Consider the following 15,991-nt stretch of genomic DNA (forward strand, 5'->3'; position numbering starts at 1 on the left):
AACACTGCATACGTGCTTGTGGAGGCGATGGCTGAAGTGGCAAACAGAAATTGGAAGATGCATTGTAACTGTCACTTCAGGAATAAAATGCTCTCTTAAAAAATGGAACTACCCCTGTGCATTTTAAGAACATGCCAAGAGCCAGCGCAGGTGGGAAAGCGGTCTGAAAGGTTTAATCATACAACCATAACTCTCTGGTGTGTGGTGGATGGCAATCATAGATGGCTTTGCAGGAGCAGCAGAGAGGCTTCTTTGTGGATTCCTTAGGCATTAGATTAAATGATTATTGGAAACTGTGTTTTTCTGAAGTTTAACCACCTTTGTAAGAGGCATATAACTTATGTAGTTTATTATTCCTCAGTAGATCTTCTTAATAGGAGGTGGTGCCCAGTCATCATTCTGCAAGTGCCCTATTGTTTCTAAAAGGCCATAATAGGAATTAGAGAGACAAGGTGCATGAGGGCAGCATCTTTTATGGGACCAACTTCTGAGGAGGAGAGATGCAAGCTTTCCAGCTCCACACAGCTCTTCTTCAGATCTGTTGAGCTGGAAAACTTGTCTCTTTCGCCAATAGAAGTTGGTCCAATAAAAATATTACCTCACCCACCTTATGTCTCTTGTATCCTGAGACCAACACGGATACATCAATACAGCAAACAAGAATAGAAATAGTAGGGGAATAACTACCATACTACGTTTAAAAAAAAAATTAGACCCAAATCCTGCACCTCTCGGCTTAGACATATAAAGTCTGGACAATAGCAGAATCTATGTGATTCCTCTGTGCTGGATTGGAGAGGAGGCAACCTGCAGAGATCTCACAGGTCTGGCTTATGCTACAGCCTCCCACCCAGCCCCCACAGAGAACTGCTTCTCAAAGCCTGTGGGCTGGTGCTTTGAACACCTGAGAGGATTTGTTTCAGAGTAGCAGCCGTGTTAGTCTGTATTCGCAAAAAGAATAGGAGTACTTGTGGCACCTTAGAGACTAACCAATTTATTTGAGCATAAGCTTTCGTGAGCTACAGCTCATTTCATTGGATGCATTCAGTGGAAGGGTCTTTCTGCATAGCTGTTAATCCTTGGAGTTATCAAGTGTTAGTTATTAAACTAATTACTTTCTTGCTGAAATCTGTATTAATCACTTAGCTACTGTGTGGTTAGCTGGTATCTCAGGCAAAACTCAAGTCCCAGGTATGTCAGAAAAGTTGCTTTGTGAATTTTCCGTGGAACAGGTGAACTTCAGAAGAACATGTCCAAGCACCACAGCTGGACTGGAGGGAGGCCCAGCAGTGAGAGCTGTTAATTGTTTGTTTTGAAACCCTTCATTTACCCATCCTCTATCAATTGTGCTGGTAGCATTGCAGCTGTCAGATAGCACACTCCTGACATGACCCTCCTAAGAAAAACGATCATCGTAACCATCCAATGGAGGATGGCTTGCAATTGATGCGACGCCATTTTGGAGCATTACTGTTTGTTGCCTGTTGTATTTATCAAATGATTTCCAGTCACAGCATTTTTCTTTTGGCTTGCTTTAGAATTTAAAAGGCAAATTCAGTGTGTTATTGTGACCTGTGGTGTAGACACAGATTTTTATAATAAATATATACATAGATAATTGTTTTTAAAGTTGTATTATGAATACCTATTTGAATACCTATGGGCAATGGATGGCGCTGAGCTTTCATCATGGAGGTTGCTGTCTTTCCTGTGAACAGACAAACTGATGGGGCAGTACTCTTTCCAGTTGATTTGGAGGGCAGCCGGTTTTAATGGGTAAACATCCATGTAGTTTTGGGTTGTAAATAAGGTTCTCTCTTAAATTAACTAAGTTGGTTTAGTTCACTGGATAAGCACGTGGGAGCTGTATATTAAGATGTGTAAATTGTGTTCCCCTCAGAGCATACCACTGGACGTTCCATGTAGCTGCCTGCATCTGCTCTGTGGGTATGTCTGCAGTGGAGCTGGAGATGTAATTTGCAGTTTGGGTAGGCAAAGCCATGATGATCCGCTCTCCCCTGCACGAGTACAATCCCATCAGAAATTCTAGATAGGCCCTCAGGACACCTAGCCTGTTCTGCTGCCCATGCAACTGCATCTCCATTTCTAATTTTAGTGCGCTAGCTCGGTCAGAACTAGCGTAGGTGTGCTACCCAAGCTGCAAATTACACTTTAAGCTCGGGTGTAGGCATCTCCTAAGTTTTCACAATTCAGTGGCGCTTTCTCCCAGTATTGCCAGCTTGAGGTTTTATCATAAATCTCACAATGTCTAGTGTCCTTTCTTTCATTTAAAAGGAAAAACTAGTTTCTAGCCCCATTGATCGTGGAGAAAAGTGTGAAAAATCACTAAATGCTCAATCGCCAGAAGACTAATAATAATAATAATCCAAAAATTATTTTAAAATCTCATGATTTCTGGAGGCTTTGGGATGACAATGCCATTGTTGGCACAACAGCTATGCAGATGTAACAGAGTAAAAAACAAACATCCATCCATCTCCTTGCATTTCTTCACAGGGTAGTGTTCTTTTGTACCATCAGAGGCTTTCTCACCAACAACCATTTGCCATTATTGTCCAGTCCCCTCCTCCCTCCAGACAAGGTGGAGAGTTGAAATTTTTCCCTGCCAGATAATTATCAAGTCCAAAGTTAATATACATTATGCAGGAATGTGTTAGTGGCTGCCAACATTGACAGACCTGGTAATTGTCAATGAGTGAACTAAGCTCTTATTATTCAGGCTAAATGAAGGTGCAATTAAGTTCCCTTTTAAGAGTGATAGCTGAAACAATGGAAGCCACCTCCCAAGGATCCAGGCAGCATGGCAATGTCTGAGCAGAGGCTAAGGCATGTGGACCGAGTGGTTTCCCTGATTGAAAATAGAGGTTCTCACACATAGATTAGTTGCAGCTGTGTGTGTCCATCTGTGGCAGAGGCAGACAAAATGAGCAGAGAGGGAAAAAAAACTGCAGAAGGCAAGAGAAGCAGTGATGAGAATGGCCATGGGAGGAAGCCAAGAGTCAGAACTGCTTTTGGGAACAGTACATTCTGGAAAGGCAGACTTGGGTATCTGGACAAGGAAATTGCCTCCTGCTGCTTGTTCCTATTGTGTTCCGAGAAATGGGACTTTGTACATTCCTTGTAAATGAACAGGTTTGCATGAAAGAATATACCTGACTCATATAATCAATTTCTGCTCCTAACAGAAAAATCTTTGCAAGGCCCTAAAATATAGGCTAACCAAAATGCAACCATGTGAGTACCTCAAAGCTAATTCAGAACTGTATAACAATGATCAGATCATCATCAGCTATTTAGTGGAGCTATACTGATTTACACCAGCTTGAGGGTCTGCCGCAAGCATCTGTCTAGTATAAACTTCAGATTAGTATTTACAAAGAGACTCCCAAATTAACGTCCCCCTCTTTACTTTTTAAAGGAAATTTCTATAGCATGGAAATTATAATGAATACAAGCCAACAATGTGTGCTAATCCTCTTTTGTATTACCCTTGTTAGTTTGTTTTCAGTGCCCCTCCTGGAGAAACTGCCTTTATTTTCTGTGAAATTTTGAAATTAGTGTCCCAGCAGTAAAAGCTCTTTTTCTTTCATCCCCAATCCCTGGAGGAGGTTTATGCATGTACAATGGAAGCAATTCAGTGTCAGACTCTGAGGAAAGGGTTTATTTTATCCATCTGACCTTACAAGTGTCTGATTTCATTTGCCTATAAAATAAAAAATACCAGCTTCATTTAAAAGAAAACTTCATTTATTCTCTTTTAAAATAACCAAATTTTAGGTGTATTTAATTAACACTGACCTGTTTTTTTCCAGTGAAATCAATTAGAAAGAGAATTTTGAAAACTCAAGGGGTCCTGATTCTCATGTACAGTGTGGCTCCTTTATGCTGCCAGAGCATAAACAAGAATCAGGCTCAGTGAAATTTTCATTGACCCTGTACATCTGTGAATGATAAAATACCCAAATAGCTTGTAATATCTTGGTCATCTTATTAGTACATGACCACGGAACCCTGAACATCAGGAGGAACTAAAATGGAATAAAAAAATTAAACTAATATTCCAGAACATCAACAGAAAATACATACGTAATCTAAAACATTACAAAGAAATAGATATAAACTTGATCTGAAAGACTTTTTTTACTAGTAAGGTCCAAGTTCAGGTTTCTGTATTTGTTTGGGTGCATTTGATGTTGTTTCTAACACCTGAAGCAGACCAAGGAGCTTCAGTTTTACCCTACTTGAGTGTTACCTGTGGTGTCATCAATTGTACCTGAAATAATGCAAAACCTTAAACTCAGGTCTTGACAGGTAAGTAAAGAGAGGCCTGATTTTTTCCATTTTCTAAAATACATTTATTAGAGAAGGCCCAAGCTGCAGTGTTTATAGCTTGATGTTCGGATCCAATTTTTCCCCAAATAAATTGAGTTTTTGAAATTCTATATTTTGGGTTGTCCTGTTGGAGCTAAAGAGCAGCCAAACTTCTTCAGACAGATTCAAAGCTGGGGTTACGGTCTGGATTTATTTGCAGTTGTCAGTCTCCCTGATGTGGGGTTCTCAATGAATTTCTTATGTTTCTATAAAGAAAACCATTTTATTTCACTACTACAGCAAAGTTACATGTATTAGAGTAATTATGGTGATGGAAAGGTTCCTTTTAGTTTGTTTTCCTGATCCTGAGGTGAGAGAGTAAGAAACTCGCATCCAATAATTAACAGGTTATAGTAAATAAAAATAATTTGTACAAAATTTAGCTTTGTATTAAAATATTTTTCTTTTTACATTATGTACGTAGTGTAACTTGTTATGAATCTCCCGCACTCAAAATGTTAGCACTTGGTATTGCTTTTCTGAGGAGAACAGCAAACTCAGGCTGTCTGTGTTGCTCCACAGGTCTGACTACAGAGGTGTGACGAGCGATGTGCTCCAAAGTTCTGTGCTGTAACTCCCCCAGGCGTACGCTGCAGATGTGAACTAAAAAGTTCCTAGTTCACATTAATGTAGTCCTGTATGAAGAGGGCTGTGTTAATGCCAACTAGAAACCTTTTAGTTCATGCCCGTGGTGCCCACACAGGGGAGTTACGGCACAGCACTTTGTGCACACCCCTGTAGTCCGAACTGCAGGACAGGGTAGACAAGCCCTCAGTGTACTGTAATCACACACTGGATTTACTGGTGCACCATCTTCTTAGTCAACACAGAGAGAACTTCAGCTCCTCCTCCAAATTCACCTCTGGTGATGTACTTTTTTGCACAATATGAAGTCAAGGGTTCTGGAAGAGGGGTTGGTTGGTTGGCTTGTTTACTCTTAATTAAAAGACCAGAGTAAATGATGGTGCAAGAGAGAAATCACTTTGAATAATCTCAGGTTTCAGAGTAGCAGCCGAGTTAGTCTGTATTCGCAAAAAGAAAAGGAGTACTTGTGGCACCTTAGAGACTAACCAATTTATTTGAGCATGAGCTTTCGTGAGCTACAGCTCACTTCATCGGCTCACGAAAGCTTATGCTCAAATAAATTTGTTAGTCGCTAAGGTGCCACAAGTACTCCTTTTCTTTTTTGAATAATCCATTAGCCTTACAATGTTTAACAGCTGCTTTTAAATGCCTATGATTTCAGCATGTTTGTTAAATGGGCGTTACAGATTACATTTAGTTAACAAATTCGTTTGAGCCCTTTACAGAGCAGTCATCTATAAGTTAATGCAGAGGAGGGATAGAAGTTAGTGTAAGATCATAAACGCATCATTGATATGAATATAAGTTACAGTGAAGCTGGGTCTACCCGTGTTGCCATTATAACCTTGTTTGGGAAGATTTATAGTACAGCTTTGGAAGTTTGCTTAAGGGTAACATTTAGCATTGGACTTGGCCTAGTATTCATTTTCTGTCTGTCTTTCCCAGTTTTTGAAAATAAAATAATTTCATTATTCTTTACAAATTTGTATAGTTCCTTAAGATTTTTTTTATGTTCTGTAAGGTGAATATTTAATTTGTTTTAAAAATGAAAGCTGGGGACCTAACTCATCTATAATACTGTCTGGTGGCATTGGTATTTTTGCTGTTTTTTGCTGTGCAAATAGCAAAAAAATCTTGTTTTAAAATTATCTACTTGAAAAGGAAGTTTGAAAGAAATTTTAAAAATTATTATGGGTAATTAACATTAAGAATGAACAAACACCAATAAAACTATTAGTATTTCCCAGGTAAAAACCCAGTGACGAGGAGATACCTTTCTCCTTCCTAATTACTCTAAATTGTTGCCTTTATAGGTAAAGTGGAATCTTAGGAGGGATTTGAAGTTTAGACTGACATGTTGAGTTCTTAGTTCTTTGGGGATGCAAGTTAACAATTGATTTCCAGCTTCTGGACGGCCTACTGTATAATGGTGTACTCAGACTAGCGCCAGGTCGGCTGCTGTCCACATTACACCAAACGCCACCTCTAGTTAGCATGACTGGTTGCAGTCTCTGCTAAGAGGCCATGCATTGACTGAGCACAGAGACTTGAAGTAGCTTCTCCAGGATAGGTTTCAGAATAAAGAACAAACTCCTCCTTGCTATTACAGTACCACACACAACTCTGCCCTGCCTATGTCTCATTGTTCTCCTCGTCATGTCCAGCTCTCTGCTCACATTTCTCACCTTGCTCCCTCCTGTTCTTGCTTTTAGATCTTTTTTTAACATAGTTTCCTACCACTGAAACAGAATGTTCCTCCTGTGCCTTAAACATTCTCCCTACCTTAAAATCATAGAATATCAGGGTTGGAAGGGACCTCAGGAGGTCATCTAGTCCAACCCCCTGCTCAAAGCAGGACCAATCCCCAGGTTTTTTTTGTTTGTTTGTTTTGGCCCAGATCCCTAAGTGAACCCCTCAAGGATTGAATTTACAACCCTGGGTTTAGCAAGCCAATGCTCAAACCACTGAGCTATCCCTCCTTCCCCCTTCTTTAAGTCCATCCTCAAAAATCCATTTCTTGCACCTTATTTTCCATCATTGCCTTTCCTTAGCAGAGTAGTCACCTTCTCCCTTTGGCCCAGCCTTAATGAGCCCATAACATGGACCAGAATTTATTTGATTTTTGCATTGTAGAACATGAATCGTGGGGTTTTTTTTTTTTACACCCTGATCCCTCCTTTCCCTGAAAACTTTTTGTCTATTTTCAAGTTCGATGCTTTTCTGAGTTAAAGCCCTATTTGTTACACATGGGCTTAAGTGGTGGCAGGACAGGAACCTATGTCTTTTTCAATCCCAGTAAAGCATCATGCACTATTATGGAATTTCACCAATCTTGTGGTTGCTAATGTTTTTGTCATTTAAAAAGTGTTGGTGGGTATTAATAAACTAAAAGAAATCTAAATAAATGGAAAACACATTAGAGAAAATGATGCCGTAATTGTTTGGAAATAGAAAAATGTTTTAACTTTCTTTTTATCTGAAACGTTATATTTGTAGATTCTAGTATTTAGCAAGGGTTTACGCTGGGCTGAGACAGAAATTGTTTTAATACATAAGTAAGCACTTGAGAGCTACTATAATTGCATGTTTTGTTTCTGCCTTCTTGTAAAACCACACTTGGTTAGTAGCATAGCTAAGTGTTCACTTCTCTGTGTTGATGCGTGAGCCATTAGGAGAATATTTGGACTGTAGTTTCCTGAAAAGAAAAAGTATTCACTTGTTTGAAATCCTGTTTTTTTAAACCATTCCTCCCCCACACCTCATTTCCTCGCTCCTGAATTTTATTGTTGCTACAGAATGTCATAATTTGCTATGTGTCAGTCTTGGCAGTAACATGCAAGAGTAATGGAGCAGAAAGTCTCCACTGTTCTAGTGTAATGGCTAAAATGATGGACCTTGGGACACAATTTGAAACTCAAAATGGATCCTTTGCTAATCTGAACCATTGGAAACTCAGTGAGCTGGTTAATTCCTCCAAATAAACGCTTTCTGAGGTGGTAGCCACTGGAATCCTTCTTCCTTTATTTATTTATTTTTGATCAGTGACCCATGGCTAGCAACTGGTTGGCAGTTCTCATTAAACACCTGTGTGTTCCTGTGCTGTCACTGCAAAAATGTTTTGTTTGTCATAATCTTCTCTGGAGCTTCTGTGCAGGTTGGGACATGACTTGTGGCAAAGGAATCTATACCGAATAATTGGTGTCAGACTAAATTACCCCCCTGGAGGACTTGGATGTTATGAGTTCCTCACGATCTTTTGAATATGGCTTTCTATCATCATTGAGAAGAGAGGCTAGAAATTGCAGCGTGTATTCAGACTAAGCAAGGTGAAGGCCCTTGTGAAGAGAATGTTTTGGATTTTCTAATGTATAGTTTCCCTTCCTATCTGCCTTATTGCTAGCCATTTGGGGGAGGGTTGTCAATGGAATTATTATTTATAATCTCAAATCATGAAATTGGCAACATCAGCATTTTTAGTCCTATCTCCTATTTGTCATGTCTCTAAACTTCCCCAGCAACTCCACAGGTTTCCCTCTGAACAATAGCTGCTTCGCATCTCAGTGATCTTAACCACGCCTAGGATTCTCTGTTTGCTACCTATAGCTCTTAGGCCTTGTCTACATTAGCGTTTTTGGACCTGTAATTCCCAGTTAGTGCAATTCCACTTGCGGGAGCTGCAGTGTATACAAGGCTCAGAAGGGACAGAAGCTCTTCTATCCCCAGGGTTCGAGGATATGGTGATCAAAAATATATGAACTTTACGTACACTAATGGTCTGAATTGTGGGCCTGTAATCTAAGTGTAGAAGCCCTTTGAGACCACTGCCTCTTCAGTGACTCCCAGAGTACTTCCAGGGAGCCTCTTTATATGCAGAGGAGCTTCTGGACTGGAGCCACAGGCTATCGTTCTTCGCAGGGATGTTTCTATGAATAACTTTTTTCCTTATGTTTTTTTTTATCAAAATAATAGACAGAGTTTTTCCCTCCACATAACATACAGAACAGAACCCACCACAGGAAGGAAAGTCCCAGGTTGATTTAAACCCCGTCTCTCTGATCTGGAGCAGTGTTTCTAATTGTGATACAGCTGGCTAACAATGCACTCTTTGGCAGAAATATAGGTATATTTTTCCTGTTTTTTGTATTCCCCTTAATGAATAATGGGCAAAACCCAGAGCACTTTTAACTGCTACTTTCCTGAGATGTTGAGTTCTAAAGGAACACTGATAAAGTCCTACAGAAGTCAATTGAAGTCAGTACAGCTATGCTGATTTACACCAGCTGAGGCTTTGCCCCCAGAGCTACCAATAACACCTTGAAAGGCAAAATAATTAAACTGCAAGTGAAAAGCTTTCCATAAACGTCAGCTCCATTGTAAGTGCTGAGGGAGTGGAAATGGTGTATAGAAAGCTGTTTACATGCGTTCATTTCACTTGTCCTTGAATGGATCGGTTCAGTTAGAAGAGAAATAGTTCACCACCGAGCAGTTCTTAAGAGCAACGTTGCAATGAAATGTTACATTTCTGCCATGAGACGCTTTCAAAGAGAATTAGACCTTTATAGCCATATCCATCCCCACAGCAGGGTATGTGTGAAGGTGCAAGCCTTATTTTATGGTATCTGGGTTTGAGCGCTGTTTATTGTCAAGTGAAAAAAATGTGTTGGTTTCATCCTAGTTCCCATTTGTTTACCTTACAGAATCACTATACATGTTAAACTAGCTGTGCGCAGCGGCCTCCTCTGCTGAAAGGAGGCCTTCAACTGGGTAGGTTATGCAAGTAAACTGGGGGATATGTCTTGTATTGATTCTGGATGCCCTGGTAGCACACACATTCTGAAACCTGATAGCACCGTAATATTGTCACATCTAATAGTGGCGAGATAGGTGGTTATTAGCATTCAGCAACATACTATTAGCCTTCTTGCTATGCTAAAAATGTGAGAAGTGAAGAGAATAATCCAGAAAAAAAGACCCACAAATAACACAGCGCGAGGAAAGGTGATATGGTGGTTAAAACAGAGGAGTCAGTGTCAGGAGAAGGATGGTCTGATGTGAGTCTGGGACTTTGGAGAGCTGGGTTCAGTTCCTGCCCCATCACAGACCCATTGTGTGAATTTGGGCAAGAGATTTTGTCTCTGTGGCTTAGTTTCCTATCTGCAAAATGGGATAACAGTACTTCCTTGTCTTACAGAAGTGTTGTAGTGATAAATACATTGAAGGCTCTGAGACACTCAAGACCTATGGTAATGGGGGCCATACAAGTACCTGTATAGGCAGATCTGGTTTCTATTCCCAACTCTGCCATAAATAACGAGCAAGTCTTTTAGATACAGATTTTCAAAATTTGGTCACCTCAGTTTTTGGGGTCCGATTTCAAATACCTTGGGCCTTCTTTTCAGATATACTGAGCATTCTCAACTCCAACTGAAGTCAACGAGAGATGCAGGTTCTCAGCAGTTGGGCACCCAGTATCAGTAGCTGTGTTTGAAAATGTGGGGTTGGATTCCCAAAAAATGCTTACTCTGTCTACTTAACTTGAAGTCAAGAGTTTTACTACAACTTCAGTGGGAGTAGTTAGGCCAATACGGAGTGCCTTTGAAAAGTCCACCTTTGGCCTAACCCTCTCTAGGCCTCAGTTTCACATCTATATAAATGCAGATCATACTTTCCTACCTCACATGTGTTTTTGAGACTCAGTTGATTAATGATTGTAAAGCTCTTTGAGATTCTCAGATGGATAGCACCTTAAGTGAAAAGTCATGTTGTTCAGAAATATGGTGGTTGTTAATTGGGTTATCCAACTAATAAATCACTTACCAAATGTGTCTTTGAGTAATAAGTAACAGATAAACATCAGAGACATCATGTTTGTCGGACTTTAGCTAGAGACGTAGGATTTGCGGTAACAGGATCGATGGACCGTTGGGTCTGATGTCCTGTGTCCATCAATGGCATTGTGGTTAATGAGAAAGATGTGAAAACCCCTAGAGCACCTGGCCACTTCACATCCTGAGCCAGGGTGAACAGCTGAAACCTTGAAGTGTGAGCCACAAGTCTCACTTGGTATGTTTACAAATCATTGTCTCTGTTATAGTAGAAATCATGTAAAAAGAATTGCAGTTGTTGTGTTGTGTCGTGTCAGTTCCTACCCTGCAAGACTCTTTTCATCATAATTCAATATTGGTTACTTCCTGCCGTGTAATGCATTGTTTGTCAATAAACGGATTGTGAAAAAGTAGGTAATGCAGGACATGACTGAGGCATGCTGACAGAGCTCTTTGTGGGTTGCCTGGATAGCATGTGTCCCTCCGGAACCTCACTTTCGCCAGTGCTTTTGGGGCCTGATTCTGCAGCTGTTGAAGTCGATAGCAAAGCATCCCCTGACTTCAGTGCTGTGGGAGAGGCCTTTCAGGTGGGAGACTGAATTCTTTCTAAAAGAGATGCTCTAGTTCAACCATAAGTAATGATCTTGATGCAAGAATTACTGGGTGATATTCTGTGGTCTGTGTTATGCAGGGGTAGATTTTCATAAATGGTCCCTTAAATTCTATGTATGTTCTGAAGCCAAATTCATAAAGCCCCTGCTCCCCTAGTGTTAAGCCATTTTGTTCCCCTCCTGATCCTGGGCTGCTGTGGGGACTGGAACAGCAGTTTCTCAGGGCTGCACTGCCTGAAATCTCCATAGTGATCCAACTCTGCCCCCAATACCCTCCACACCTCAGCATGTCTCCTGTGCCAGAACCAGTGAAGAGGTCTTTGGAAGGCAGCTTTATGAATACTTTCTGCAGTGCCTACATTGTGAAAATCCACTCTCAGTTGGAACTGGGATTTTTAAGGCATCTTTACACTACTCTAGCACTTTAACCTGGTGTGAATCTCACCCTATGAATCTGTATAAAGCCCATAATTCAGAACCTTTTAGAAATTCATCCACAAAGCTTTGTAGAATGTTTAAAGGTTTGTTTCAGGTTTGAGAGCTACAAAGAATTGACTTTTAATAAACTAATATTGTAAAATATTTAGCAAAATGTCATCAGTGTGTTTTTGAAACTAAAAGCAGCATTCCAGAATTCATCCCACTTTGCAAAATAAGACTGTGATCCTGCAATTGGGTTCATGTAGGCACACGGTCTACTCTCCAGTAGCCAGACCAGAGCGTAAATAAATAAAACTATTTATGGCTGGTTTAACTTATAAACCCTTCTTCTACCCAACATCCTTGATTGTTTGTCCGCACAGCAAAAATACCATTTAATTCTAATTAGGACTGAAGACTCTTGAATAATGATGATAGAGGAATGTCTTAAGTTATTTGTCTTTGATAAATAAAGCTGCCAGGGGCAAGTGCAGCTAAAGTGCAGCTTTGTCTGAAACTGCCAGGGGCAAGTGCAGCTTTAGAAGCCAGGGTGGCAGAGGAGGCTAATGGCATAAATGAGAGAAGAGGGAGAAGAGAGTCAAGATTTTGAAACACAGGATGCAGCTGGCTATATCCCCAGGAGATTAAAAAAAAAATACAATAAACCTTTCCACCCTCCATTTACAATGTACAGTGAACTTGGGCAAGTAAAAGGATCTCTGAGAGTGTCAGGAAAAAAGGGATATGGCCACCTAAATTATTTTTTTTAAGTATATCTGTTAAAAAGGATTTGCAGCAGATGCTTCTGTAACCCACATGCCTTCTGGGTGTGGTGTTCTGTCCCATCTAGTGGCACCGAGACCACTTAGAGAGTTAATTGAGTTTAGCTCATGCTGTGGAGGCTCATGCGCTAAGCTCCAGAGGTCCCCAGTTCGATCCCGCCCACCAGCGACTGGGGTTTGTTGGCGTTACGCTTCTTCAGACAGCAGGTAAATGATGAAAAACCAAATATTTATTGCCGAGGGGCAGGGGTACAAATGAACTTCAGGCACACAGTGGATTCCTTTGACTGGCTCTATGCAGCTTTAAGACGCCCATACTGGTGAAATGTTCTGTGTTGTCTTTGTGACAGTGGGTGGAGGAGGAAAAACTGGCTTGAATGAGCTGTGTTGCAAGTAGGTTTCCTGCTGCTTCCTTCCTTCCTTCCTGGCCTTCAGGTCAATGGGAGAGTGAAGGAGAAAGACGTGCAGTAATGTTCCTGCTGCCTTGCTGGCTGGAAAGCTTGTTTGACTTCTCTTTTGATAGAAGTAATAGGGGAACAGGGACTACTATACCTCTACTTTCATGAGAAAATCAGAGTCACTTGGTAGTGGTACGGAGAAATGATTTTTACCAGTACCTTTTGATTCTGAACAATTAGTTTTGGCTTCTTGACCGGTTACATTTGCAGAGTATCCTGAGCCCCCAACAATTCCTATTAAAGTCGCTGGAAAGACATTTCCACTGGAGTCTGGCCCCCTTTATACGCTGACGCTTACACCCTGTCTACAATATTAAAACAACAAAGCCAAGGCAACCAGCACAGAACAGACCAAACCACATCATAACAAAGTTACTATATCTTGTTACACCCTGTGTAGATTATGACTATAATCTAACATAATACTGTTATGTCGTTGTGCCATGGTGTGGTTGGGCCCAATCTGTTATACTACAGTCCCCAACAGTAGAAGCTGGTCTCCATTTGAATGAGTTCTATTAGAGTGGCAGTGAGTTTTGTTCTGGATTTTGCGGATTTTCTGGAAGCACTAACCCTAAAGTAGTTCAGGTCAATTAACACTAATCCTTTTTTTAAATTGAATCTCATTTTCTTATTACTTTCTTCTGTAGATACATTTCCTGTCTTTATCTTTAGGCCAAGGACATAGAAACTAGTTTTATTTTGAGATAGGAAAGAGAGTTAAAACTAGATTAACTGTTGCATTGGATAATATACCATAAAAAGACAACCCTGCTTTACTCAGGGATGAACAAATTGACCTGCTAGGTCTTTTCACTCTTTGATTTCTTTGAGTGTATGTTGTTAGACCTTAGTGATTTCCTGGAGTACAATAACAACTATTTGAAATCAATGGCAGAACTCTCACTGGCTTCAATAGGACCAGAATTGGGTCGAAGATTCATAGTCCTGCTATGCAAAGTGTTTTCCCCCACTGTTTTGCATTCAGATGAATGAGGTGCCAACAGTTAAATTTACCTCCAGTGACGCAGAACTGCAAACTTTTCTCCAGTGCCACCTGGCGTTTAACCCTTGACTTCAGTGGGAGCAGGATTAAGCCCGCTGTTAGCAACAGGTACACTTTAAATTATTGATATAAAATCTTAAATTGGACAATATGGGCCTAATCCACCGAAGTCAGTGGAAGGACTCTTGTTCTATCATGCTGGGGATAGAAACATGTCAGGCTACAGAATGCTCATTGTTAACCTGTGTTCCCAGATGAAGAACTTAGCTTGTTTAAGTCTACATGACTTTTGGTTAAGCTTGTTTGCTGAGAAATAGCTAGAAATTTTCCCCTTGAATTCTTGTTTTCAGTGAATTTGGGGGAGTTTGTTTTATATGTAATCTCAAAATACTCTCACACATCCTGAATCGTTTTTTTACCAAACTTAAAAATGATATGTCCTGTATAACGGCACCAGTAGTGCAGAGTTTTCGGTGGGAGGTTTCCATTTTGACTGCTAAATACAGTATCACTTGGAGGAGAATTTTCTTCAGTATACTAGATAGTTGGAGACAATAATTGAAAGGTGCTTTTTAAAAACAAAAACAAAAAAGGTATCCATCTGACCTTAGCATACATCCTTGATTTGTCATAAAAAAAATTGATAATTTCAAATGTCTTCACTTAAAAGTTAGATTTCTAAAGATCACTTTTTTTCAGAAACTCTCTAATTGCTAACATAGTTAATGGGCATAGTGATTAGTGCAGTGAACTGGGAATCAGGACTCCTGGAGTCTGGTCCTAGCTCTTTCTCAGTGTGTCAGTGGGCAAACCACTTAACTTTGTGCCTCATTTCCCCAGTGTGCAATGCTGTTGATAATAGGTATCTACCTCCCAAGAGGACTGAGAGTTTTAATTAATGTTTGTTAGGGCACTAAGGAATTTTGGCTGAAAAATAATCAGAGACCCTTTTTTTATTATTATTTATCCAATATATGCCATTGTAATTGGTTTTAAAAAAAAATCTTGAAACTCAAAATCAGTATTGTGCCACAAATAATTTTCTTCAATGGTTGCAGCAAATTAATTTCATTTTAGGGATCTGCTGAGAACATAACCTCTTTATAGCCCATACTTAATCCCGTGTGTTTCAGTTCAGGATGGGAAGAAGTGGGGGATGTCACAATAAGTTGCAGCACCGGCTATGTTAAACAGGAGGCATTTATTAAAGAAAACTACAGCAATCTGTCAACACAAACAGACTTCCATGCAGCTTGAGTTCCAGCTTTGTCTCCCCTGTTTACCAAGGATCACATTCTGTCTGTACCGTATATGAAGAAGTCTAGTGGCTGAATGATATACTGCAAGTAAACATACATTATCACAAGGGACAGGTGGCTCTGAAAGAGGAAAGAAAGCTCAGGAGGTTGGTAGTCCACATGTAGGAGTATGTGGCAAATGTTGATTATCCCTTGAAGACTGCTCACGTGTGTTTTCTTTATTATTATTTTAACCCATATCTATGTATAAGCCTTACATTGTGCTACATTTATCTGTAATAAGTATATAATTGGCTTCTACTTGAGTATTTCAGTGCTTCTTCAGAGAGCGATTCCACTGGAAAGCTTAATGCTTCCTATTTGAAAAGTCGTGGGATTTTTCAATGTTCTGTTCTTGTCTTCTTTTTCTTTTCTCATCTCGCTCCATATTTGTTTTTCTGGAGAATGCTGCCTCGTTTGGGTGTTGCATTAACCCGACATCTGTTCTGTTTTAGGAGAAACCCGATGCCAGCCCCACATCGCTACAGCTGCGATCCCAGATTGAAGTAAGCACAATGACTTTAATCATCTATTTTTGTTTTGGATTTTTTTAATTTGATATTTTGCACCAGTTGGGTAAAGCTTGTTGTTCTGTCAGCACTCATAGCAATATA

General features: G+C 40.1%; 1 protein-coding gene across 3 annotated transcripts in view; it reads left to right on the forward strand.

The window, feature by feature from the left end:
• The window catches only part of SASH1 (SAM and SH3 domain containing 1), a 192,639-nt gene that overhangs the window by 80,517 nt on the left and 96,131 nt on the right, over positions 1–15,991 (forward strand). For all 3 annotated transcript variants that reach the window (XM_073337579.1, XM_073337578.1, XM_073337580.1), the window contains exon 3: positions 15,833–15,883. In XM_073337579.1, coding sequence (XP_073193680.1) covers positions 15,833–15,883 — 51 coding nt within the window. The remainder of the gene's footprint in view (positions 1–15,832; positions 15,884–15,991) is intronic.

The sequence above is a fragment of the Lepidochelys kempii genome, chromosome 3 (assembly GCF_965140265.1).
Source record: "Lepidochelys kempii isolate rLepKem1 chromosome 3, rLepKem1.hap2, whole genome shotgun sequence".
Lineage (NCBI taxonomy): Eukaryota > Metazoa > Chordata > Testudines > Cheloniidae > Lepidochelys > Lepidochelys kempii.